General features: G+C 41.0%; 1 protein-coding gene across 2 annotated transcripts in view; it reads right to left on the bottom strand.

Moving 5' to 3' along the window:
- Positions 1–2,027: 2,027 nt before the first annotated feature.
- Positions 2,028–26,279, bottom strand: part of ptprea (protein tyrosine phosphatase receptor type Ea) — a 48,698-nt gene continuing 24,446 nt past the window's right edge. Inside the window, exons 3-21 of one of the 2 annotated variants that reach the window (XM_079181978.1) lie at positions 14,626–14,703; positions 13,936–14,032; positions 13,387–13,460; positions 11,621–11,757; positions 10,691–10,781; positions 9,696–9,772; positions 9,242–9,278; positions 9,039–9,136; positions 8,257–8,376; positions 7,930–8,093; positions 7,502–7,637; positions 7,200–7,349; positions 6,328–6,421; positions 5,738–5,814; positions 5,485–5,619; positions 5,091–5,216; positions 4,196–4,347; positions 3,903–4,038; positions 2,028–3,740 (exon numbers count right to left, since the gene is read on the bottom strand). In XM_079181978.1, coding sequence (XP_079038104.1) covers positions 3,666–3,740; positions 3,903–4,038; positions 4,196–4,347; positions 5,091–5,216; positions 5,485–5,619; positions 5,738–5,814; positions 6,328–6,421; positions 7,200–7,349; positions 7,502–7,637; positions 7,930–8,093; positions 8,257–8,376; positions 9,039–9,136; positions 9,242–9,278; positions 9,696–9,772; positions 10,691–10,781; positions 11,621–11,757; positions 13,387–13,460; positions 13,936–14,032; positions 14,626–14,698 — 2,049 coding nt within the window. In that variant the 5' untranslated portion in view covers positions 14,699–14,703 and the 3' untranslated portion in view covers positions 2,028–3,665. Of the gene's footprint in view, positions 3,741–3,902; positions 4,039–4,195; positions 4,348–5,090; positions 5,217–5,484; positions 5,620–5,737; positions 5,815–6,327; positions 6,422–7,199; positions 7,350–7,501; positions 7,638–7,929; positions 8,094–8,256; positions 8,377–9,038; positions 9,137–9,241; positions 9,279–9,695; positions 9,773–10,690; positions 10,782–11,620; positions 11,758–13,386; positions 13,461–13,607; positions 13,742–13,935; positions 14,033–14,625; positions 14,704–26,279 lie in introns of those variants that run through there. The other variant, XM_079181979.1, reaches the window with a different exon arrangement.

The raw sequence follows: 26,279 nt of genomic DNA, 5'->3' as shown, positions 1-26,279 counted from the left end.
TGGATGTGAAATGTTTTTGTTACAGTGAGCAGATCTAGTGAGGTCACGTGACTGCTTCGAATTGTGTGTTCTGGGAATGTTTTTTCAAGCGATCACAACTTTATTGCATTTATGGTTCAATATCTATAATCTGAGTCACTTTTTTTATGTTCAAGGTTCAAGGTTCAAGGTTCTTTATTTGCCATTTGCACATAGACCAACAGTCCAGATACATTGGAATTATTTGTGCAGAGCTCTCTGAGTCAACATTAGGAGATAGTAAAGATAAAAGTAAGGATAAAAACACTTTATAATAAGAAGAAGGATATACAAGTATAAAAACACTGTACATAATATGGAGAATGAGTACCTGTGTATGGGAATATTGCACATTTTGAGAGGTGGAAGAAGGTTATGGTGGGGATATTGCACAGATAAGAATATTGAACCTTTTCATAGATAATAATATTGCACATGTTAGGTGAGGTGAAGTAAAGTGGATTATTGTTTACACACGTTTCAGCCTTTTTATTTTGCCATCATTCTGACTGTGGCAGGGAAGAAGCTGTTGAAAAAACGTGTTCTGTGGGTGATGATGCTGTCCGCTCTGCTATGCCTCAAGTTATAGGTGCAGTGTTTTGTGTCTGAGCAGAGAGTGAGCTGGGTGGAGTGAGTCTCTGATGATTTCCCTCTGCTCTTTTCCGGCAGCGCTGCCCATACATTGAGTCCATGGAAGGAAGTGTTGTCCCTGTGATTCTCGCCGCTGTCTTTATGACTCTTTGCAGAGCCTTCCTCTCTACCTGTGTGGTGTTGCCATACCAGACAGTGATGCCTGTGGTGAGGATGCTCTCTACCAGTCCTCTGTAGGCCTGGGTGAGAGGGCGACGGCTGTTGACATGTAGAGTTGATGCATTATTCACCATCTATAGAGCAGCCTCAACATTTGACGTTATTACAGCACCACAGTGGTCTCACTCTTTGACGGTCAGGATAGACTGAAATTACTTATGACTGAGTGGTATTGTTTTACGAAAATGTACATTGTATTATCAGTTGAATTTTCCTCTACATATATATTGCGGTACACTGCTCTCTGCTGGCCTAAAGTATTACACATCTTCTTGATTTTAGGTGATTGTTGCTGACAGTCTTTGAGCAGAAGATGATGCTAAAAGTATCTGTGGTGGTGACTTTTCATTGAACTGAATGGAAATGTGTAAACTGGAGTGATACAGACAGGAAACACTGGACTCCTTTGTTATTGTGCATGTTTTGAATTAGTTTGAGGTTTTTTCTTTTTTTTGTTACAGTCAGTTGTATCTTTTTAACCAAATCGCCGGTACTTCTTGTGAATTCATCCTATTGTGTTTTTTCTGTCCCTGCTGGTATTAAACCTGCTTTTTATGACTTTTTTCCGACATACTATTCAATAACTTTTTTCATGACTTTTTTGAAATGCTATACTATGACTTTTAAAAAAAGATGTACGACATCTTATGCTGACTTTTTTTACTTTTTCCGACATGCTATTTAATGCATTTTTTTAAAAACTTTTTTCAACCTGCTATAATATGACTTTTCGACATGCTATACTATTCACTTTATTAGTTTTTACAACATACTATGACTTTAGACGATATACAGATCTTTGATTGTACTCTTGACATTTTAATAAAAATATAAAACTTTTTCTACATATTTTATGACTTTGTAATTCATTTTTCATAGTACACTGATTTTTTTATTGATCGACATGCTGAACTATGACTTTTTTCGTAACATACTATGAATTTTTATGACTTTTTAGACATACAATCCTATGAATTATGACTATTATACATACTATACTATGATTTTTGGATGACTTACTCTACTGACTTTTTTATGACATATGTCCTGAAATTTCATGGCATACCACGATGTTTTTTTATTGTAGTCTGACATTTCTTATGACATTTTTTTAATAAGCTTTTTATGTTTTCTTTTCTTTCAAACCAAAGCAAAGACATCCAAAGAAAACGTCACTGACATCCCAAAGCATTTTCAGATGAATTTAATACTGCAATTGCATTTGAAAGACATTGAGTATCCAAAAGTGGTTAGACCACCCACAGAACAAAGGCAAAGAGCTGTAGGTTAAACTGAGTATTCTCAACTTTCAGAAAAAGGAAGGCATAGACTGAAAAGAAACCAAGGGTTGTTTAGTTAAGTCTCTTCTTCTACTGCACCTCCCACAGACAGACAGCACACACAAATGACCAATCACTTGACAGTCCCCTGCTGCTCAGTCACCTTCACAATGTCAGCACTTTGTCATGTAGTATTTACATGCAGCATTAACAAAATTACACATTTCATTGAGGATTAAAGCAGAGCTGGATCAAATCATTCCATATGTTTGGTTTAATGTTGGAGTACCAGATAGATGGGGGTTTCTGCCATAGAGGAAATGCATAGAAAAGCCTTTTCACATTCAGATGCTTTCCTATGAATTGCACTACCATTAGATCATTTTCTATGAAACTTTCATTTTGACATATGTGAAAAAACAAACCCATGTATTCTGAAAGATATAAAGTCCCTCAACATTGATAGTTTGGGGTGTTTTATTTGTGTTGCTCTGGCATTAAGCAGGCACTGAAGCACCAGACATGAGTATTGTTGCTTTTGCTATTACAGGACTCTAATACTTTCCTGTCTATACTGCATTAAGCGACCACACTTACCTTATCTTAGGACCACTGGCCTTTACCTAAGGGTTGTTCTACTTTTCCAAGTCTTAAAAAAAAAGTACATATGGCACTGATTTGTGAAATTACCTATAATACAAATAAAGCAAACATATTGTTGAACATTGCAGGTTCTTGGCAAAAGGCTTTGTTATGTGCTTTTTAATGTGCAGTTATTTTAGCAAAAATACTTTTTGCTGTCTACAGACAAAAGGCAGACTGTTACATCCATGTTAAATGCAGTTGCATACCACTTATTTTGAGGTACAAAACCAGTTTAATGGTATTTCATGACTGGGATACGTCTAACTGAAACTCCTGCCTGAATCCATTTTGGAAATCGACCCGTTTCGTCATCTTAGCCTCTGTTGCATAACTCTACGTTCTTGGCATTATGGCTGAAATGATTCATTCTTTTCTGACCATATTTCCATTGGAAAGAGTATCACATTCGTGATGGGCATGTCGATTAAATATCGCCTCTAATCTCAGATAGAAGTCATCAATAAATGAAATGACTATGTTTCCATAAAAATAAAAATAAATGTTAACATTCCCGTCGTTTTGTCCAAACTCAAGATTGGAATGTCATGGTCAATACATAAATACATTTACAATAAAACTTTTAAAAATATTACGTGGTCAATCCAAAATAACACTTAGATAAACATTTAAAATACAGTATTATACAACAAAACTGAAAAAGAGACCAAGTTTGAAACAACACTTCATGACAAAATAATCATCATACATGATGTGAAATATACATTATTAATCTATCTTTTTTTCATTTACAATTTTCATCCACTGACATACAATATATTACAGCGAGGATGGAGTTAATGGTAGGACAAGTGCATAGCAAAATAGATCATTTGACCAAGTTAAAGAAACACATTAAACTGACAAACCAGCTTTAGAAAACAACATTAAAAACCATGTTTAAGGCAAATCTCATCATTTAAAATTGGCATAGTCCGAGAAAATGTCCACAAAGTCTTGTACCACCCTGTAGCAGAAGTCATATTGTTCCTATGGAATAAATAGAGAAAGAATAATAGGTTAGGTGTTAGTCTGTAAAATCGGTTTCCTTCCACATAAAGCTAGAAACAGGAGTTGATGAATATGAGATTACATTTTTTACATTTTTGTAGCACTTAATCTTATTCAGGATCCAGTTGTGTTGATACTTACCACAGTTTGGACCATATGAGGCCTCTGCATGCGTAAACTCTTCACAGTTTGGAACACGTCCAGCAGGCCTTCTGCCTTGACTCGCTCCAAGATATTGCTCAGTGCAATGAACGTACCGGTTCGCCCTGCACCAGCACTGCAGCACACAAACACGAAAACTCTTTGAAACTAAGTCAAGCACTAACAGTGGCTTGGAAATGCAGAAGTGTACACATTTTAATCCATCATATGCAAAACAAACATCACCAACAGCAATTTAAAAAAGGCTCAGATGTGTGCGTTTTAGCAGCTACCTGCAGTGTACGACGATGGGATGGTTCCCAGACTGCTGCTGCTGTCTCTGCACTGAGGCGATGATGTCAATCATGCCTTTCCCCTCGGCCGGGATGCCGACCTCCGGCCAGCCGTGGAAGTGGAAGTGCCTGATCACCCTCGTCTGTTTCTCCTTTGAGAGGAAATGAACAGGTAGACGAGAGATCATGATACCTTTCAAATACGATTTCATAGCAGCGTACGAAAGCATAATGGCAGATGCAATGTCGGCGTAAGTTAAGTGTGCAGCAGATTAGTGGTGGATGGGAGGCAGGAATGTACTACTGAACCTCTGAGAGGAGATGTGTGTCGAAATGTAATGAAATATATGAGATGGGAGGCTCTCACTTGATAATTCTAAACACATCCTGCCCACCTTATTCCCTCTGGACCACAAGAGTTTTATGCACTCACTTGGCTTTTTGCTCTGTAATAAGACAATAATGTTCGATCCTGTGTAGCTTTACAAAGTTTTCATTTTCAAATATTTACATATGAATGTAACAATAGTTTAATTTCTTTACTGTTAATGGTTTGTGGGAGCCTGCAGTCGTAAGCAGTTCCATGAAAGAGAGAGGCTCGAAGATGATCGAATCACAAAAATGGAAATGCTAATTACAGAAAAGTACTTTTTCCACCACTGGAAGTAATTACAATGAATTATGAGACAATAATTAAAATAGTTTTAGTGAGACAATTATGATTTTCAGTAGGACCAATCTTACTGGCTCAAAGTTAACAACTTTATAATATATCCCTTGGAAAAGAACTATAATGTTACATCATTAAATGCCTTTTTATCCTGTCAGGCAAATGTAATGTGTCACTGTCTGACTCATAAACTGCTGTGCGATAGTGTAAAGTTAATTTGCTTACCGGGACAAAGGTGAGTACCAAGTCTCGCAGACTGAATGTGTCACACAAAGTGTCTCCCTTCAACTCTACTGTGTAATCTCCGTAGGTGACCGAGTCCTCTGTGGGCCAGTATTGACAACATTTGTCCTGCAATAAACAGACAAGAACAGAGTTAAGTGTTTGTTCACTGCTGGCATTAAGTTAAACACAAACAAGCAGCTTAATACATGGAAGGTATATATTCTAAAGTACTTTTGGTTCAAAAGATGAAATACTGCACAAACATGAACTTATAATAAAAGTAGAATTTAGTGAAAGAAGAAGGTAATTGGAACACAGATGGTTTATGTTGCACTGCAGTGGTGGTTAATGTAGCCATTAATCATAGAGCTTGCTTGCAGTCATCACAGCTTACCTGCTCCCTCTCCTGGAGCTCAGTGAGCATGACAATGGAGTGACATTTCCATTCCCACACCATTCTCCAGAAATCCTCCACTGTGTGTGTCAGAGGGCCCTGGGTGGCAATGAAGTAGTCCTTCTGCCTGTAGCCCTGAGTCACAGCAAACACACACACACACACACACCTCAGCTTTTCTATAGCAATACCCATGAACTACTGCAGGTATAAATGCAAGAAGGAAGGCATTAGGTAATAAAAACGTGCTTACGTCTATAAAAGATGCATTGACGTAGTCCGTGAACTCCTGACCTCTTCTCATGGAGAGAATTACTCTGTTGAAGTCATCTGAAATGAGAATAGAACAGGAAACTCTTCAAAACCATTTGGAATGAAGCAGCTTATAAACATGTTCACAGAGTATCAAGTACTCAAAGTGGCCCGAGTGACTCCCTGAGAAAGAAAGCAATGCTGCAGAGCACAAGATTGGAAACACATGTTCAGATTCTAAACATAGTGACACTGACTGACAAAATCCACTGCTGCTATTATTAGTAGTAGTAGTCGTAATTTTCCCATCATTATTCTGCTTACTGCTCTCAATATATGAATATATGCTTTGAATGTGTTGTAACTCTGTTATGTTGTTCATTCTGTACACATGACATCTATTGCACCTTTTCCTGTACCGATGTGAGGGTACAGAGGATGTCGTATGTGTACAGATTGTAAAGCCCTCTGAGGCAAATTTGTGATTTGTGGTTGTAGGCTGTACAAAATGAATAGAATTGAATCTGCCACCAGTTTACATGAAACACGCATCAGATGTATTTTTGTCCTTTGGGTTTCCTTCTTTCTCACATGGAATAATTTGCAGAACTCTGTTCTTCTTCATGTTGGCAGGAAGGTTCCCCGTTCTCATGTTCTCCTTCATTATTCGCATGTTGGTCAGTTTCTGGGCAGAAATCAAGCAAACAAAAATGTTACAAACCTGCAAATATCCACCATCCTTTTATTCCCAAATCTAAATAGGGAAATAAAACAAGTCACGCTGTAAATTATAAATCACAATTAGTAGATGAAAGTTAGCGGATCATTGTACAGATATTGGAAGCACGAGAGGGATTTACTTATTTAAGGCTTGAGTTTAAGATTTTAGAAGTAAATCAGGAGGTTCTGGCAAAAGGCCCAAGTAAGAATTGATTTGTCAGTGATAAATAAAGTTTATATGTAAAACACCTTTCAACAACAATGGGCTTCAAACAAATGCTTTGTAAGTATACTGTATGTAGGTAACGGTACATGTTAAATGTCTACACATGGAGCAAATATGGCTCCAGAGGAACTAATCTATTGTGTATTGTTTAGTGTATTTTTTAGTTTCTGTGTCTAATTGCTGAGGGACTATGGGGAAAAGCACCAAGTAAAGATGGTGTAAATCCTCTCTTCAGTTGCCTGAGGTGGTTTTCTTTGCACAGTTGTTTAAGTTGTGCAAATATATTTGGTAAAATAAAATAAAAATAAGAATCTAACAGTGTTCCATGAAGTGCGATGGATTTAACTCAACAGTTGTATAGTATTTATTTTTCTATCATTGTTAGTCAAATTAAGAAAGGTAGTTTTAGCAAACTGCTCCTGGTATTTAAGCCATTTCTCAGTTTGGCGTGTAACATACTTAATATTTGCTTAAATGTGATCTTTTGTGGGTCAGAATGTGAAATAACAGATCGTACCTTAAACTCTTCCTCTAGGCCGACCCGGTCACCGTTTGCAAAGGTGTTGTGCAGTTTGTGCAGATGTCCTTCCAGAGAGGACACGTCCAGCTCCGTGTCTCCGTAAAGGTAGTATTCAAGCAGGGCCTGGTAGATGAATGAGTACTGCATCTGAGGTGGGAATACACACAAACTGATGAACACACAAACACTATGCATAGGCACAATTTACATTTTAGAGATGTTTGAGGAGGGATAAGTGACACATTAACTGTCAAGTATCAGTGCAATGCGATAAAAAAGGGAACTTGTGTCCGACTCACATCTGTCTGAACGAGCTGTGAGCGCTGCTCTCGTATCTTAGCGACACACCCAAACACATCAACCTTCTGCTCTGCGTGCATCATGTCGATCATGGCATCAATTACGATGAAGGTTCCTGTCCTCCCGACACCAGCGCTGCGGAGACACAAAAACAAACCACAATCCTCAGCTGACGCTTGCATGCGAGCAGACAACAGCAGTGAAACAAAGTGACGTCTGTGCTTGAAAACAAATGTAGTGCGATAGTCACTCACAATGTTTCCCAGTCATAGCTCTCAGTTTGTTTTCCAGCAAGATATTTAACTCCATAGAAACAAATTGGATAATTAAAACCATTTAAAAGATGATGTTCAGGCTAAAGCGCCTCGATCCAAGTAAACAACAACAAAATAATAAACAGTGAGTCATTAGCTCAGCGCTCCGGTACCTGCAGTGGACCACAATAGGCCCAGCGAAGGGCGGATTGACCACTTTGACCTTTTTGAGGAACTTGAGCATGCCGATGGGGGAGAAAGGAACTCCAAAGTCAGGCCAGCTGGTGAAGTGGAGCTGGGTGACCAGCCTGGGAGTCTTAGCGGCATCGCTGGTTTGCTACATAGTGACACAAACGCAGGCAGAAAAACAGTTAACAGAGATTCATTCAGCTTCTTAGAATTTAGAATTAACATATTTCACAAACAACACCCATGTTCCTGTTAAAATACAATTTCTATGAGGCACAGTAATTATTACATGAGCACTGTTTTAAACGCACATGTTGTATGCAGAACTTGCGTATGGTGTAGTCCACGAGGACAGTGAAGTCTTCCACCGCCACCCTCACATTCCCATAGCTCCAACAGCCCTGATCTGGCCAGTACTGGTAGCACTTGTCCTGGGGAGAGATGACAGCCGCGAGTCAGTAATAAAGTGCTCCTGAATAAACGACTTGTTCTTCTGGAACGTATTCAAGGCTTTTTCTTTCAAGCAACAAAAAGGCTCCCGTCAAATGCATGACTTCACAAAAGGTGAGCTTTGCTAAAGGTAATTATGCTTCAATTTCACAGACAGTCAGTCCAGATTAGTATAAGTGAAGTCAATAGAAGTCCTCGCTGGGTGATTACGACACTGCCGTGGAGGACTTCATTACACATTATGTGGCCATCGATTTTCCACATGCCTATTTAAATCTTCGCCAATTCTCTTCTTATTGATCGTTTTAGCCTCTCTCCTTGTTCAGAGAGGGAGTTCTGGTTCACGTGGTTCACAATAAGGGCTGAGCAATTATGGCACAGAAAACAGATGTCAAGAGGCCAGCTTACAGGTGTGAAATGAATTGTTTAAATCAAACTTCATGGTGTCACCTTTGACCATAACTAATGAAATCTATTTGAAGCACATTTCTTCTCAAATCTTTTTGTGATGCTCCGTTAACCCCTTTTTCGCTTGCCCCCATCCCAGGGAAATCAGAGCAGAGAGCTGACTGGAGAAGAAACCCTGAAGGCCTCTTCATGTTCATGGGGCTGAGACACATTTTTAGAAATAAAAATCACTCACTTCTTTCCTTTCTTTCAGATTTGTCAGCATGACAACAGTCGCTATTTTCTGCTCCCATATCGTCCTCCAGAAATCTGCTACGGTGTCTTCTTTTGGACCTGTGAGACAAAATGATTATAACAACACATGAGTTATAAAGACATAACATTAGTAATATAGATAACATAATTATGCATTTCCTTTCCAAGTGCACGATATCTTACCTTGTGCTGCTATGAATTTGTTCTTTTCCGTGTAACCCTGTTGGAGATGAATATTAAGTTAATTAAAAATTAAACATAAAGCTCCAGAACAGCCACTAATGGACTTTGTGGTGAGATTGTCTCTTCAACTGCTGTTTCCAAGGTGAAGAATTTTTAGGCCTCCCCGCCGCATCGGCCGAGGCAACAATAATAATTAATAATGAATAATAATTGTCTAATAGAATAAAATGATAAAGTTATGAAATTTTGGAAATTTCATGACAACATGGAAGAGAATTCCTTAAATGCTTCGAAAAAAAGCTTTTGAGATGAGACTGTTAGCAACCATCAAGCTGATTTATCAAATTCAGTCATAACAAATTACGCAATACATTGTTATTTTGCTACATTGAGTGTTGCCATTTTACTAATTAATGTCTCGTGTTCAGCAGAATGATGAAAAAGCATAACTCACATCAATGTAAGAAGCATTCACATAGTCTGAACAGGGATCCCCATCCAGCTGAGTCAACACCACTCTGGAATGATCATCTGTTGGTGAAAATACCATCGGAACGTTTAGAGGGTTGCAGCAAAAAAACAATACAGAGAGTATTACACTACTACAGTTCACATATCATAGAGAGCATTAAAGGAATAGTTCGACTTTTTGGGAAATACATGTATTTGCTTTCTTGCCGAGAGTTAGACAAGAAGATGGATATCGCTCTCCTGTTTGAACGGCAAATATGAAGCTACCATAAAGACTGGAAATAATTGGGAACACAGCAGTCTCCGACGGTTGCCTGGCCACTGCATCTGGCAAACAAATTGTCCGGCACATAATAAGCCATTTTACGGGAGGTTTAGTACAAATTGATGTGTGCCATTAAAGAGAGTTATTTGTGCTTTACTAATTGTAATCATGAGTGTGAGAAGGGTACGCCGTTAGTAGGTCCCCCCCCCCCCCCCTCTCAATGCAGTCGGAGATTTCCCGGCCGTAGCAGTCATCACAGCCATTCACAAGTATGGCGGAATTCGAAAATGAATATCGTACAGGAAATTATAACCGGTATACTGTTTCATAAAGCACTAAGTTGCCAATTCTTGGTACAGATTTTGTAGAGATCAGAACAAACATGAAAGTGGTTTCAAACTTTTAATTCAATCCTTTTAAGCATTAGAATGCATGGGTAAGGAAAAAACAATTACGCAATTAAATATTAATGAGACGGAGACGAGTGACAGGAACTGTATGAAGAAAGAAGGGGGAGGAAACTCTCAGGACCGACGGTGTTTCATTGTGAATGAATACATGAGTTGTTGGGGGAGGATCTACTGAATCTGAGGTGAGACTTAAGACTCATAAAAGAACCAAAGACGCGTGCGCGCACACACAGGCAGGAAACTGAGAGCTCTGGGTGTGAGGCAAAAAAAATCTAGTTGCTACAGAGCAGAAAGTAAACTCACAAGGAAGGATGTTGGGGTATCTGTTCTTCTCCTTGTTGCTGTCCTTGTTGGCCTCCTCATACGTCCCTTGTGCATTACCCCCTGGCAAGGACTGCAAATCAAAATTAGTTACGTTCTACACAACCTCCCATACTGACTTGTAACTGCTCATGACCCGTGCATTGTGTTCTGCTGTATGTAAGGCTTTGTTCAGACTCGACGTAGGCACTTCCTCTGCTACCTACAGTAAACAGGCCTCCATTAAAAGCAGCTTCAACTTCCTCTGTCTGTGCTGACAAACTGAATAAAATTATACTCAAGTGCTACATGAACCGTGAGTCATGTATATTTTGACTCAGATCATAGCCACAAATACACAAAAGGGTATTTTTCAAGGGTGTGCGGTTGTATGCGTACAGTATGTGTCATATAGACAATGTGACACAAAAAACTCCAGTAGTTTTCCTGAATTAAAAAAATACACATGAACACACAGCTTATTACAGTTGTAGTGGGAAAACCCTTTAACTCCAATTTTAGATATTTTGTTGGTGGTTTTGTTTGCCGCAAATTGAAGGCACAAAAAAAACGCAATCAAATGCGTTTGACATTTTGGAGACACAAAGTTACATATTAATAATAACAATGTAGATATTTTATTGTTTTCGGTAATTGTTGATAGATAGATAGATGCCATTGCTCAATGTCTCAAAAGAGTCCAAATCAACACAGTTCTAACCCACAGTTCTTTAAGAATAAGCTGCTTAAAATAACTTATTCAATATTTCAGCACTCCTATAAATCATCGAGAATGTATGCACCACAATGACTCAGTGCTTTAACCGCAGATGCCTGATAAAAACACTACTTCCAGCACTTTGTTCAGAATACGGACGACTTTTTGATCACCTGCTACTCTAACCTTCAGGCGGAGAAGAGGGGATTGCTTACATTGTACTCCTCCCTGAAGAGCTTGCCATCGTCAGCTGAGCGCAGCCTCTGCTCCTCCTCCAGGTGATCCACTGGCAGGGGGAAGTAGGTCTTAGAGGCCGAAGGGGATCTGGGCAGAAGGACCACCGTCTGTTGCTCTGTGGGGAGAACAGTCAGTGGTTTTATTATCCCTGCCGGACTGATAGAGTTTAATACTACAGTGCTGAATTATATGCTGTGAAAATAACAAAATTATTTAATTATTACTTAATGATCGGCTCAGAGAAATTCATTCTAAAACAGGATTGGATTTCAATAGACCAGTGGTTCCCAACCAGATCTAGCCCTGTCAGATGACACACAACACCACCGGCTATTATCTAACACTAGTTGTTACAATAATGTTTTCATACAACTGAAAGTGCTCAAGCTGTTTGGCCAAATATAATTTTTTACAACTACCAGATGTTTCAACCACCTAACTTTTAGTTAAAAAGTGTTCACTCAGTCTCAGTAGCAACACGTAGCGTTCATATATCCTTCATGACTCCATACACGGATATATACTTTAGATCACATCATCATTTCTACAGTACCCCTGGTTGGGAATCACTGAATTAGACGATACGCTGATTGAATTACTTTTCAAGGATCTTCACAGACAGCTCATCAAAAGACCAAACTGACTTAAAATCGTATGACATGTTGGTGTGCGTTTGCCAACACCGTAATTAAAAAAAAAAAGCGAAGTGAGTATTCGATGATCATCAACAGGCGTTAGAGAACCAAAGGACCCCAGGGAGAAGCCACTTACAGCACCCTGTGGGCAGGCTTTTTTTTAAAGCACCCGATTCTGTTAGCACTCAAAATTTTGGAATTTAAAAAAAAAATACTAAGAAGAGTGTTAGTAACATGAGGGTTCTGATACCGCCACACTGAACTGTATACCTGACCTGGTGGCACAGTGGTGTATAAGGACTCAGTACTGTATCCAAACTCTAAAACACAACACATATCAAATCAGCACACACACACACACACACACACACACTTATAGTCATAAAGAGAAAACAAGAAATCTTGTTAAATATAGCATTTGATTCATTCTGCCGACATCACGCTCATAAAACAGAATGCAGTCACTTTGCACCAATATAAGACCCGTCTGCAGTGTGTCATGTTTGCGATCACAGTAATTAGCAGCTCTGCTAATACCTTGATATTTGCTCCGTGTTTGTTACAGCCACTTCTGGGTGTGCTGTGTGATTTCCAGCCATATATCCTCGTTGCATTCCTATCTGCAAGAATACAACCTGCTCTGTACTTTCCATTGTAATGTCAGATAAGAGAATACTTCCTAAAGAACACTTGCAGCTCCTCAAGACACGCCGCTTCCTGTAAAGAACTTCTGTTAACAGACTTCACACTTGATCAGCTCTTTGCTTAAATGATGCAGATCAAAGCTGACAACTGAACATTTTACATGCAGTGTCAAAAAGCTATAAAAGGTGGTGATAACGCATTTCTGTTCCTCATATTAAGCACAGGAAGTACACAACCACAATGCAGTGTGGGAGGGGGGGGGGGGACGACAATACATAAAGCTGATGCCTCTTTTAACCCTCCTTCTGTCTTTCTTAACCTCTTTCTGTTTCTTCACCTCATGTTTCTGTAAGTCTCTCTCTTTGGCATCCACATTGCGCTTCTTTTGACTGCCAGACTGTCGCGCTCACAATCTACAATCTGACTCGCTGTTTCTAAAAATGTCCAATTTACAACAACGTTACCTTGTTCCTCCAAGATGCCATTTGGTATCTTCTTGTCAACTGTTGTGACGACTGCTTTTCTCTGGTTTTTTAACCTGCCAGAAAAAAAAAATACAATAAAATGAGAATAACAATGATGCCACTGTGTAAGTTCAACTTTCTTTTTAAACTCAGAGCTACAAAATACTTGAAGATCTCCCAAATGATGTAGGTAGTCATGAACAAAAGCCGATCCAACCTACCATCTTAAACTTGAAAAGCTATTCTTTCTCATTAGCTGATGTCTTGGAAAAACGGTGCTCTAGTCCGAATGTGGTATAGAATTTGTTCTCTTCTGTTGCCCGTTTAGGTCCACTGTCACAGCCTGGCTGCCTGCTCTCTTCTCTCTCTAAGCATGAGAGGGAGTCAGCTAGTAGCACTTCCTGACTGGGCTCCGCCTCAATGACTAAAGGAGGAAGTGTTTGTCACCCTGAGCTCTGCCCCCTGGAGCCTGGATCACAGCCAGTCATCGAGGCCCTGGGAGGGGACGAGGTGAGGTGGGTGAGTCCTTGCAAGGGTGGGAGATTTTACCTGAGGAAGTACCAGGCTAGCAGTGCGATGATGAGCAGCAGCAGGGACAGGACCAGCACGGTGGGGAGGATGTGTTGGCTGTGGGATGGAACGTCTTCTGAGGAAGGTGGAGAAGCAGAGCGGGGGGGTCAGGGAGCACCGTCAACAAAGAAGCAGGAAGAGGGAAGCAGGGCGACGATATACGTGTATATGTTTGAGTTGTGCAAATGAGTGGCTGCCTTAATGAGTTTGAGCCATGTGTATATTGCATTAAAAAAAAATACTTGGCACATCAGATGTTCTCCTCTGCTCGCAGGCCTGATTTAATAACTGGCCTCTGCCGTATTTTGTCTACAGAGATAAGTATCAGCTCATTTCGTACTGTCGGTACGTCTGTCTGACAGAAAATGAGAGGCTCAAAGAGTGGAGACTCAGCCAAGAGTCACGGCCACACAGCCAACTATTAGCTGTGTTTATAAAGACGCACAATGAGCCGTAAATTACAGTCCAGAGCTGCTGAAGGTAATTGTGATCCGGTAATAAGGAGGCTGTAGAAAAGGCTATTACCAAGCAGGAAGACACATAATAATCATATCTTAGGGAAAAGTGATGACTGCAGTGGTTGGCAATGGGATTTTATTGCTATCTCAAATCGTTCAATGTTGTTTAGTCTCACATGTTGAGGTGCATCGCCCTTGTTATTACGCTTACCTCGTGTATGGTTGCCATTGCCGGTGGAATTGGATGTTGTCGTGGTTGCCACCAAAAACAGAAGTGGGACCATTGTGGCTGCAGAAAAACAAAATGATGGAGGATATTGAATTTAGTGCCAGACATCTCTGCAAAGTAAAGACTCATGCGAACATGGACGCTGGATAATATCGCCATTTAGGGAACACAAAAGCCATTGACAGATCTGAGGCATATTTCTTTAATTATGACGGTTGCTCTCAGGAATGTGCTCATCGGTGCAAAGTTCATGGAGACACAATGGAACAACACTCTCACATCCTGGTCATTCATTAGCCCTGTCATAAAGTTCACCATGTAATGCCTAACATGTCCACATGGGGGCACAATACTTCAATATTTGAAGAACAAGGCTGGCCCCGAAAACACTCGCACCAACCCATTGAGAAAGAAAATTCAAAAGATAACATCCAGGCCAAGGAAACATCATTATATTTCTAATTTAAATTTCTATTAAAGAAAAAACATGTGTCCACAAATACCATTATTGTAACCATTCCATGTTTACCTAATTCAATGCTCCTTACTACTGTAATAAGGAATATGCTCATGCTTTAATCAGTGCATTATCAGATTGAGCAACGAGAACTTGAGTGAATGCCACTCGGATAAGTTGATGAGCTAATAACAGCTGTTTTCCTTCAGCCGTTTCCGTGGCAATGCCATGATGAAATGTGTGATTTCCAGGATCTAGCATGTGTAGGGTCTTAGTGAAATCACAACACACACACACACACACACACACACACACACACACGCACACACACATCAACAAGAGGCCTGGGCGAAATCTAGACTCACAGGCTGGACGAGGCTTAACAACTACACCCTCACACTCTGCTCTTTGCCACATCCCCTCCTCCAATTTGATAACCTCCCCCCAACACAAACACTCACTCACATGCACACGCACACACACACACACGCACACGCACACGCACAACGCCATGAGCTCTGTCCAGAGCCTCTACACACAGTGACATCGAGGAGTCTCAGCTGAATGACTCTAATCATTCCTTCATTTTCTCCCGGTAGAAGAATGCAGAGGAGGGAGGATAAAGGAGCATCTCTGAACGAGCGTTTGAGCATTCAGAATGGGTTTCACATCACATTGATTTACGCACCGCTTGTCTTTTGAAATCTGCTGGTACGGTTTGACAACCAATAATCCTTGAGATTTTTGCAGTTTTAAAAAAGGTGTTGTTTTATTTATTTTTTTCCACAAAAGTTGGAATCCAAGCGATGCACGGCAGCACAGCGCTGCCATCACTCCATAATGAAGCAGAGCAGAGTGTGCTTTGTCTCCCCAAGGCTGCAGGTGTGTGTGGTGCTTTGCAGTTGCGGTGAAAAGAAAGCCCAAGCCAAGTGCATAGTCAATGAAGACACTGTGTGTTGAAGCCTCCACGCTGTGCCGCAGTGTATAATGTGTCCAGACAGGACACCGGAGGAATGTGGAGGCAGCAGAGCAGAGACACTGACTGCAGCAGGGAGAGAGAGAGGGAGCAGAAGGTCCAGGTCAATAATATTTCCTGGAGCGATTAATAAACCCTGACATGTCCCTCCGTTCCATGGGGAAGACTGATGAGAGAATTCTAATGAGAGAAGAGAGGAGAGGAGCAGCGTCCTGCCCGCTTCGACCAGCTCTCCTCCCTCTTTAAGGCGCTCTCTGCAAATGTCACAAGCCCGGATGAGGGGGAGGTTATTGAGCTGAGTTAGTGTGTACACAGTGTGTGAATCCTTAGGGCAGGACTCTGTGTATAAGACTTGAGGTTTTGTGATGTGGAAATTCACTCATGGTGCCGTTTGGGACTTTCCGCAACACAAGCTGCAATGAAATGTATGTATGCTGAGTCTGTTTGTTTATTTGTGTGTTCGATGGCTCAATGGGGACAGCCAGCAGACTGCTCATAGCTAGTCCTAAGGCTGTGTCTTGTGGTAAAGCTCCCTGCTTCCTCTTTCCCCTCCATCACCTCTAGAGATGTCACCCTGTCCCTGGGGGACCAAAGGCCGTTCCCCCACTGCTCTCCAGCTTTTCCCAGCTTGTCTCTGCAGTGGTCTCCAGTCTGACCTCTTCAGCATCTCCAAGGAGAACGCCAACTTCCTTTCTTCCGTCTTTGAGGGGAAATGTCCCTAGAATACCTATAAATAACACTGCTTCCCATTCCTCGGGATATCTTATCTCGACTTCTCCATTTCTCCTCACTCAGCATAAACCAGTCAAGACCACGAGTCTGAAATTAGACTATTAGCGTTAGTCATCATTTAGCTTGGGTCAGACTCTGGGCAAACAGCTATCATCACATTGAGTGTGCCGTCATCTGTGTGTTATCTTTTCTCCATTTAGCACTCTGTAGCTACCCACCAGCAATCAGCCATAATGAAAATAGGTCATGGGAGATGTCAGCGCTGGGGAAGTTCTAAGGCGTCCTTATTTTTCAATAGGAGACATTTGCAAGTGTGTTTTGGAAAGAAATAGTGTTCTGTCTGTCTCACACTGGGTCAGCATCGACCTGGGCTGCAGAATGGGAGGCCTCACCTGTATTGACAGGACCTCCAACACCAATTAAATACAATGAAATTAGAACACAAGAATTATTAACTTAAATCACTGCAGACTTATCAGAATATGTGAGTGTACTCATTCATCTTATCCTCTCCATATTGGCCATGAGGCGATCCCTTCTTGATACGATTCCAAGAGATATATGCGGCAGTCTGACTTAGCCAAGTCAAATAGGTCTCCTGCAAATGTTGTGTTTTTAATAAAGAAATCCCTTATTGTTTTTCCTTGCTGAGCTACAGTAGAGCGATTGAGTGGATTGCATTGTGATTATTAAGTTGTTATCCTTTTACTTAATATTGTTCTGTGAAAATTGTAGTTAACAAAAACCTAAAAGAATATATAACAGACATTTAGTCATAGATGATGAAAGCATTTGTATGACGTACTTAAAATTGCATGTTTCTTTTTGCTGCAGCTACAACTGATCGCTAAATCATGTCCTGTGCATTCCTTTGAGTGCACAAAGTCAGCACATAAAAAGAGAGAAATGTATACTTTCAGGTTCCATTATTGCACACCTCGTCTGTGCATAAGCCGGTCAGAATGACGTTGGTTCTCCGTCTGCATATTTGTATAACTTGTTTTTATACAACAATATATTTATACAATCATATTGCTTCATTAAACTGTATTTGCATAAAATAACATCACTGTTTCACCATACACTGATGCATTAAGAGCATGACAACAGCCTTCCACACAACACAGGAAGAGCCGCAGACTTTGAACGACAACCCACATTAGCTAACAATGTCCACCGTGTGTTGGATTTGAACTACCAACCCATGTGATACCGTGGCAAACAGCACACAGAGTGAGCAAAACATAGACTACAGCAATTTTCACTGGGACCAAATTCAACACGTATAAACTTTAACTTTAAATGTCAATATCAAATATGCATTTTTTTCTTCTTGCCAAACCAGAAACGTATCACCTAGCCCTGCTTACGTACTGAATATGACAACACCTCAGCTGCTGTCATGTGTTCATAGAGACCTCCAGCACCTGGTATGCACTGTGTGACTCACAGCTCTGTCTCCACTGATTACAACCTGCCATCTCTAAATACCTACAATCCTGACAGCATACAAGCAAAAAATGTGGACACACATACACACACACACGCACATTTATCAGAATATCACAAAGCAACAGAGAATACAAGCAGGCCTCTCTTTGCTTATTTATCCTCGCTCCAAACATGAAGAAGGCAGAGTGGGAATTCTGACTCGAACAAACTGAATCTTGTGTTATTATTAGTCCCAATCCAGACAGCTGATAAATGTTCTTGCCTCACAGTGTTTTGTTCGTGAGGATGAGCTATACCTCCCCGTGGTCTTGTGTTTTCCTTGTGGTGTGCTTCCCTGCTCTCTCATTCTTTCAGTCTGAGTTGTGAAAAGTGACATAATCATACCCTTGCAGATCTACAATTGTGTCTCCATAATTAGCCCCAGAAACCTAACCATAAAAAAAAATGACAAGCTTGTAACAGTTAGAAGATAAGACGGAGAAATTGTGCGTCTTTGCCTCTGACAGGAACATGGTGTTCCGTTGCATTGTGTCGTCCCTTAGACAGAGCACTGTCAGTTCCACTGAATGTAGTTTCACTGAGCACAGTCGCTCTGTCCCTTCAAATACATCAGCTGGGGAATTCAGAAAATGGGTGGCGGGCGTAGGGGCGATATGATAGGGAGAGCGGGCAGTAGGTACATTGTGTCCTCTGAGGAAAAAGCTGCCAGACTATTTACCCTTTAGGCGACAAGGTTTCTTTTTATATCTGAAACCTGCAAGATGGCTTATTAGAGGAAAAGAAACCAGTAACCTAAAGCCTTCTGTGCAGTTCCTCACAGAATTGGATGAGAGGATCGATATCACTCCCACATCTTTACGTTATTATCAAGCTACAGCCAGGAGAGCTTTAAGACTGGAACCAGGGCAAAATGTTATATCTTGTTTATTTAGTCCATAAAAAGGGTAAAAAGCGACAAGCTGCATGTGGCTAGCTTTTTCCTCCTGCATCCAGTCTTTATGCTAAGCTAAGCAAACAGTCTCCTAACTGTAGCTTCAAATTGAACAGACAGATGTAAGAGCGGTATCAATCTTCTCATCAAAGAAGAGAACGCACAAGCAGACTTTGTTAAACGTCAAACTTTTCCTTTATACAAACTTCTGAATGCACATAGAAACATGCATTATGATAAATGTGGCCAGGCAGACACATACTCATCCTTTCTTTCTCTTAGTTAGCGGCTCGCTCACCGAGGTGCTACCAAAAGGTCCCCGGTGAGCAAAATAGAGAAGCCTTATTTATAGTACAAAGCTACAAGAGCTGATCAGTGCGATGGTGAGTCATGTCGTGGTTGGATGCTATATGATTTTCTGTGACTACAGAAACAGGTGTCAAATTTGTTCTGTAATATTTGGTTACCATGGCAGAAAGGTGTAGAAAATGTGGGAGACGTGTTAGGGAGAGCGTGACGTTATAGAATTTGTGTTTGTGTGTGTTGTATACATTACGTGTGATTTCCCAATATGTTGCACAGTACTACAGGCTTAAGAACATATTTGTACAATAACAAATGTACCTAACTTTACTGAAATGCAATACAAAACCACTGGAGCACTCTTAGAACTCTATGTGTATGGATTTCTACTGTAATGTTAACGATATAAAGAAAAAGGGGAAATAGAGCAGGGTAAAGGTTTAAATCAGTCACTTTTGACTTTAGACTGCAGGAAGTTTACAGGTTCTTGCTTTCTATTTCAGCTGGTCGTCCTCACATCACCACGTGTCTCTCTCGGTTCTCTCTGCCTTTGGGGAGCCGCAGTGTGTAGACCTCGGCCGGGTTAGCTATTTAAAGGACAGTGCACTACATACACAGTCTTAACTGAGGAAATGGAGCTGGAGTGTCCTTCTGCTCACACAGATGTGCGACTGCTTCCAAAGCAATGCAACCTAGTTGGACAAGGTGATCAGTGTTGCTCTTTCTAAACTCATCCACCGATTCCTGTAGATTACATCAATCATCTAAATTCAGCCTGTGACAAACGATTCATTATCCATTCTAAGATTTTGTAAATGTAGATAACACTGTTCTTCATAATGTGTTCCTATGGTAACCTGACCAGCAGTACTGCCACCAAAGTGGCACCTGTGGGATGTTGAACACGTCGTCTTTATCGGGAATTTAAAAAAGAAAACCTGGCATACCGACACATTGAAAACCTGATATCAATCCAATCTTTTGTCTGAGTTAGTAACACATTTAAGAGACAATTAAGCATGTATTAGTGTTTAGTAAATTGTTCATGTTAATGTCATTTATTTTAAAGGATAACTTTGGTATTTTTCAACCTTTTAGTTTCCCAAATAAAACGTTTTATTTACCTTTCGCTTGATCCAGTCAGTTTGTTATTGTGTCCAACAAAGTCTGTCAACATCCTCTCTTCAACATTTCCACCGTCGTCTTCCGGCAACAAGTCACATGACACAATAACAAACAGACCAGATCAGGCATAAAGTAAAGAAAAACCTTTTATTTCTTTGTAGGGTCCTTTTCATAATGCTGTCAGACACTTATGATAACAGTCTGAGCCTGTCTGTAGCGAACAAACAAGCACTTTAGTGGACGTAAATTGATAGTGAGGAGTTTCCCTGAGTGATTATATTTTAGCCTGTTTAATGGCTACAGTCTATAGTGCTCTTGCTCAATATTAGTCCAAGTTCAAAAATTGTTCCATTAGTCACAAAAAGGTGGAAAATAGGTTGAAAGATACTGAAGTTACCCTGAAGCAATTTGAAGGTCTATTTGGAGCTGTTGGTATCTTTAACTGAGATTAAAGATTAAAGAGAAAACTATTATAATGTGTGATGTAAATTTTATATTTTTGTTGTTCAGCATGTAATTAGTAAGAAGTAATTGATTGCATAAAATCTACCAATCACTAGTCAAAATCATTCCATCATCTTAATTCTCCCTACTGAAGATCCAACTAAAATTCATAAAGAATACTAATATTATTATTAATAATAGTATCATCAGGAATAGTTGTAGTACTGTGTCACACTGCAGTATCTCACACTAGCACTATCTATAGCACCATTATACAGTAACAACTCTGCAGCGTTGCTCTCTTGCCAATCTGGGCTCCTCCCCTCCTGCGCTCCTCCTAGCATTGCCATTAATCAATTCCTGCCTCCTTCCCAGAGCACCCAGACGCTGTAGCAGTGGTAATGACCTTGGAGACCCGCCGGCTCCGCTCTGCAGTGTCAGCCCTCCACCTCCATGGGAACAAAACGGGCCATCTCATCACGGAGATCTTAGCTGAACGTGGGAGAAAATGCACATGTGTGTATGAATACTGCTGTTATTTTTGCATGCAGGAGAGAAACTGAATAAAAGAACAGAGAGAAACATTTTTTTTTTTTGCCACTGCTAGGGAAACCTGGCAACCTGGTTTGTTGCCAGGTTCAGGCCATAACATCCTGTTGACTGAGATATGGCGGCACGGCCACTGTGTCTAACCCTGAACGCACTGCCATTAGAGTAGTCCTCACTGGAAATAAGAGCTTTTAGCTGCTGCATATTAGTTAAAAATAACACGGTGCTAGATGAGAAGCGATTATTGATAATCCTCTTAAAAACATTCCAGCCGCAACATTTGGGAGCAGCTTTCATTTATATATTTATATAGTGCATAAAGTTAATGTCTTTAGCAGTTAAAGCATTTAAAAGCTACTGTCAGGTTCTGGTGAGGCATGGAAACCATGAGCGTAATTGGTAGTAAATATTTACTCGTCTGCACTAGCAAATGCCACATCTGAGCTTGGACTTGGACTTGTGTGTGTGTGTGTGTGTGTGTGTGTGTGTGTGTGTGTGTGTGTGTGTGTGTGTGTGTGTGTGTGTGTCTCTCTCCCTCGCACGCACGCACGCGCACACAGTCTCTGTAAAGGAGCCAGAAGGTCTTTAAATCACTTCAGATCCACAGACTTACACGTCTGCACAAGCATACATTTCTTTCCCAAATCTGCTAACAGTTGGCATACACAGCTACACTGCCTAGCCTTTTGGCATGAAATACACACACATGGAGACACACGCATACCCACAAATACGCAAACACTTCAGCGGGGGATCCTTGGGAAACACACGGACCACCGTGTCAGAAATCATTCCACTAGTGGTCCATCATGTGTGGGGACCATCGCCCCCTTAAAAGGTCTCATCATGTCCTCCAGGCCCCTTACACCTGCAGACCTGACAGCATTGAACACAGAGGCATCCATCTTTCTCCCACCTTGACACCTCTGGGATTTACCTCCTGCCATCTGTCAATTATTCAGAGGCAGAGCAATTATGGCCTGGAACCAGAGCCGTCGATAGCCGCAGTAATGCACGGCAGCTGGGCTGGAAATGACGGAACCGCCGCTGTGACACTTCTCATTATCACCCAGCACTCTGTGATTACCGGCGCTGTGCTATGAGCAGGTATTAGTGTGAGCGACATGTGGAGGGACAGAGAAGAAGAAGACGGGATTGTGTATGAAGCTGGGAGCCTGTCAGTGTGGTGATGAATGGGGAATTTACAGCTTAACTTGTAGGGCCATTAAGAGGAGGACAAACGTCTAACATATTGTAAACTAATGAGTTTTTAGCCTATTGAATATGAGACGAGGGTCGTTTAGGTTTGTCTAAGTATATGTTGAACCTACATTTTTCAAATGGTTAAAGGACGATTCTGGTATTTGTCAAGGTGGGTGTTATTGTCATGTTTTTTCTGATTATGACTAGTAGTCATAAGCAAGAATGAAGTTGATTGAGGCAAGGACGCAAGACTCCTACAGCTTAAAAAAACTTTAATTTAACATAAATCATCTGAAATACTTGTCTTTGAGGCTATAAATCCCCACTAACAAACACAGAGAGTAGTCCCCTGGAAATTTCTTTTAGCTGTTGTAGCAAATTGCATAGCAGCTGTAGAGCAATTAGCCTCAACTGGAGTGTCCTTTTAGAAGCAGTCGATAAAAAAAAAGAAGAGCATTGCATGTAACTTCTCATTTTATGTGTGCAATTTGGAGACACAAAACCTCCTCCTGTCTTCACAACTTCTTAAGCATGCACACACGAGCTAAAACGTAAGTGAGCCACAGCCTAACATAAATTTAGATGGTAGATTATTTTTGTTAATTTAAGTGTTTTGGGGGAAATAAACGAGTCCACTTCAAAGAGTTAGATGAGAAGATTGATACCACTCGATCTTCTCATCTAATTCTCAGCAAGAAAGCAAATATTTGTATTTCCCAAAATGTCGAACTATTCCTATAATTCCTGTAATTTCACTTTAAATTACCTTGTTTTTATCAGGACTCTTTATAATTCATAACATCCTATGGATATGAATTGATTATAATGTGTGGTTCCTTCAATGCAGAAACATAAGCCATTCAGGAACCACATCCTTCCTGATTATAAGCTTACACATCAGAACATATCTGAAACAATAAACACAATGATGACTGGTGGTCACATTATGGTCATATCACATCTTTTTACTGACCATAAATCCATCAGCGGTCCTTTTTAGAGTTTTAATGGTCAATAAAAAGGATTAAACAGATTAGAATGTAGTTCTACGCAGAATCATAACAGCTGACTCAGATGGCGTCTGGGAGGCTGGTTTTAGAGCGCATTACAACCAACCACACTGCCTCCCCTGAGAATGTATGGCTCATTTTATGTCATTTTATTCAAGCATAGAAATAACAGGCAATTGAGAAATCCTGCGGGGAAAAGAAACCTACTTCACTCAAATGAATCTGAATTAATTGCAGTGTCAGTGCCTGTAATGATGATAATCCACAAAGCTTACTGCCGTGAGATTTATTTTTAACGTAAGCGCTGACGCAGAGACTGGGGCTAAACAGATCTGGCTGTCGTAGAAAACCACCCCAGGGAGACCGAGAGGGGGGTCTCGCATAGAACCCCCATTTTCAGACACAGAGATAACAGCAGCCCTTCCAGATATGTGCAGGACAGACCAGATCCATCTCTCAAAATATCCTTTAGTTCCCTAAGAGAAGGATGGGGAGGGCAGCGGTGGAGAAACGAGTGATAAGCACCGCTGCGGGAGAACAAAAAGCCACTTGATTCTGAGGGGAGGAGGAGAGGAGACCAGAAGGGATAAGTGAACGGCCCACGCTGCTGCTCTGCAGAGATAGAGCAGACCTGTCTGCTCAGTGCAGACGCAGGCTATAAAACCCTACTGTGACTCTTTGAAGAGGGATGTGAGGACTGGTTTTTGACACGTCCCCAGACTGTCTGCATGGGAAGCAAGGTTTTACTGTCACACAGCTCCGGTTTCTATGGCAAAACCGCAGTATCACACTTCATCTTTCAGAATGAGAAGACCATTTAATGCTCCCTTATCACAAACCCAGCGACAATAGGTTTGGCAAACAAGTAAAAAAATAACTGGTATTTTCACGGCACAGGCCAGATTTAGAGTAGCTGCTGAATCTGGAGCAGCAGCCTGCCTCCTAGGAGGAAGTGGAAGTGGTAGCACAGTAGTTATGTTACCCAAACCCAAACCCCAACCTAACACATTTTTTCACAATCCTCTTTCGCAGGATCACTGAGCAGCACTTTGTTGATTAAAATTGTGTAACCCTGTTGGTTTTTTTTCGCCTACATTCTATAGGAATATGAGTCATTCAGTCAGGCCTTGGGAACCATAGTGTGCAGCATTGTCCGTCCTCCTAAGCAGCCTTGTTACACGAATAAGAAAGGACACACACACACACACCATATGGAGAGCAAATGACTATGTCGAAGGCCTCTCGGAGAACTCCCTGCCCTCTTGAGAAAAAGGAAGTGCAACATCCAGTCCTCACACGCTGCTGACAAAAGCTCTGCATGCAGGGAAAGGCTTGACCCACCACTAACAACTCCTGACAGAGGCATGACAGGCTATTCAAAATCGTAGGCATACACACCGCTCAGGGGTTAGAGGGAAGAATGTTGGGTATCACTGAATCTCAACAACAGACAAATATTTTTGACCTGAAGGCCACAAGGGTCAAAATCTCAGCTCTGCTGATACCTATGAGACCAGAAAAGAAAACTAAACACAGTTTCACACAGTTTTTGCCCCAATGAGCTGAAAAAGTTATGGCGGTGTCTGAAATACTTTTTCATACCTTACATAATCAGATTTTCTTGCAGTTTGGTGAACGAAACGAAGCTGTGAGCCCTTTCTTCCAGAGGTGAATAAAAATTGAAGGTTGAAGAGCTACAGGGGACTGCAGCGCTGTGTAAAGAGTAAATACAATGAGGGAAAAAAAGCTTTCAAAAAAGTTGAGAGAGGAAAAAAGAAATCCTTTGCTATTATGCAAACATTTCAAACGTGCATTTGAAACGTCAGAGTGTGCTCTATATTCCTCATTCCACAACAACTCTGTAAGATTCTCCTCAGCTAACAATTGCGATGTGCGATCTGGGTCACACTCTTGATAAAAGCTACTTGCACATAGTTCCTTATGTGTGCAGGACTGCAAGCACGCGTGCCTGTGTGTATATTGCATATGTGTGTGTTTCTGCAGTGGAAGCACATGCTGTCCTCCATCTGCTGTTTGATAGAGACCGTTTCCTTTCCTGTGCAGCCAGCCAACCAGCCAGCCAGCCTTCCTGTACCGCTCTGCTCCAGAGCGGAAATGGGAACAAGACTGCCACACACTCTTGACAAAAACCCTGGATAAGATACGTACACATGCAGACAGATGTGGACAGACAATGACTTAGACACACATTTGAACACAAACACAGTCTCCTCTCCTTTCTCTTTCCTTCCGTCTTATTCTTCAGGCTTTGTTTTCCACTCTCCTATCTACTGTATGTTCCTTTTTTTCTTTATTTTGTCATGGTCAAACACCTCCACCAGTCATTAAACAGCTTGGCGGAGACCAAAATATTTGATTTGCACAACAATGAAGGGGATTGTTTCATACAAGAAAAGTCAAAAGCATGGGTGTTGAGAGGCTTTTGCAGTTCTA

Source organism: Pholis gunnellus (genome assembly GCF_910591455.1).
Source record: "Pholis gunnellus genome assembly, chromosome: 21".
NCBI lineage: Eukaryota > Metazoa > Chordata > Actinopteri > Perciformes > Pholidae > Pholis > Pholis gunnellus.
This window is presented reverse-complemented; position numbering and strand designations above follow the sequence as displayed.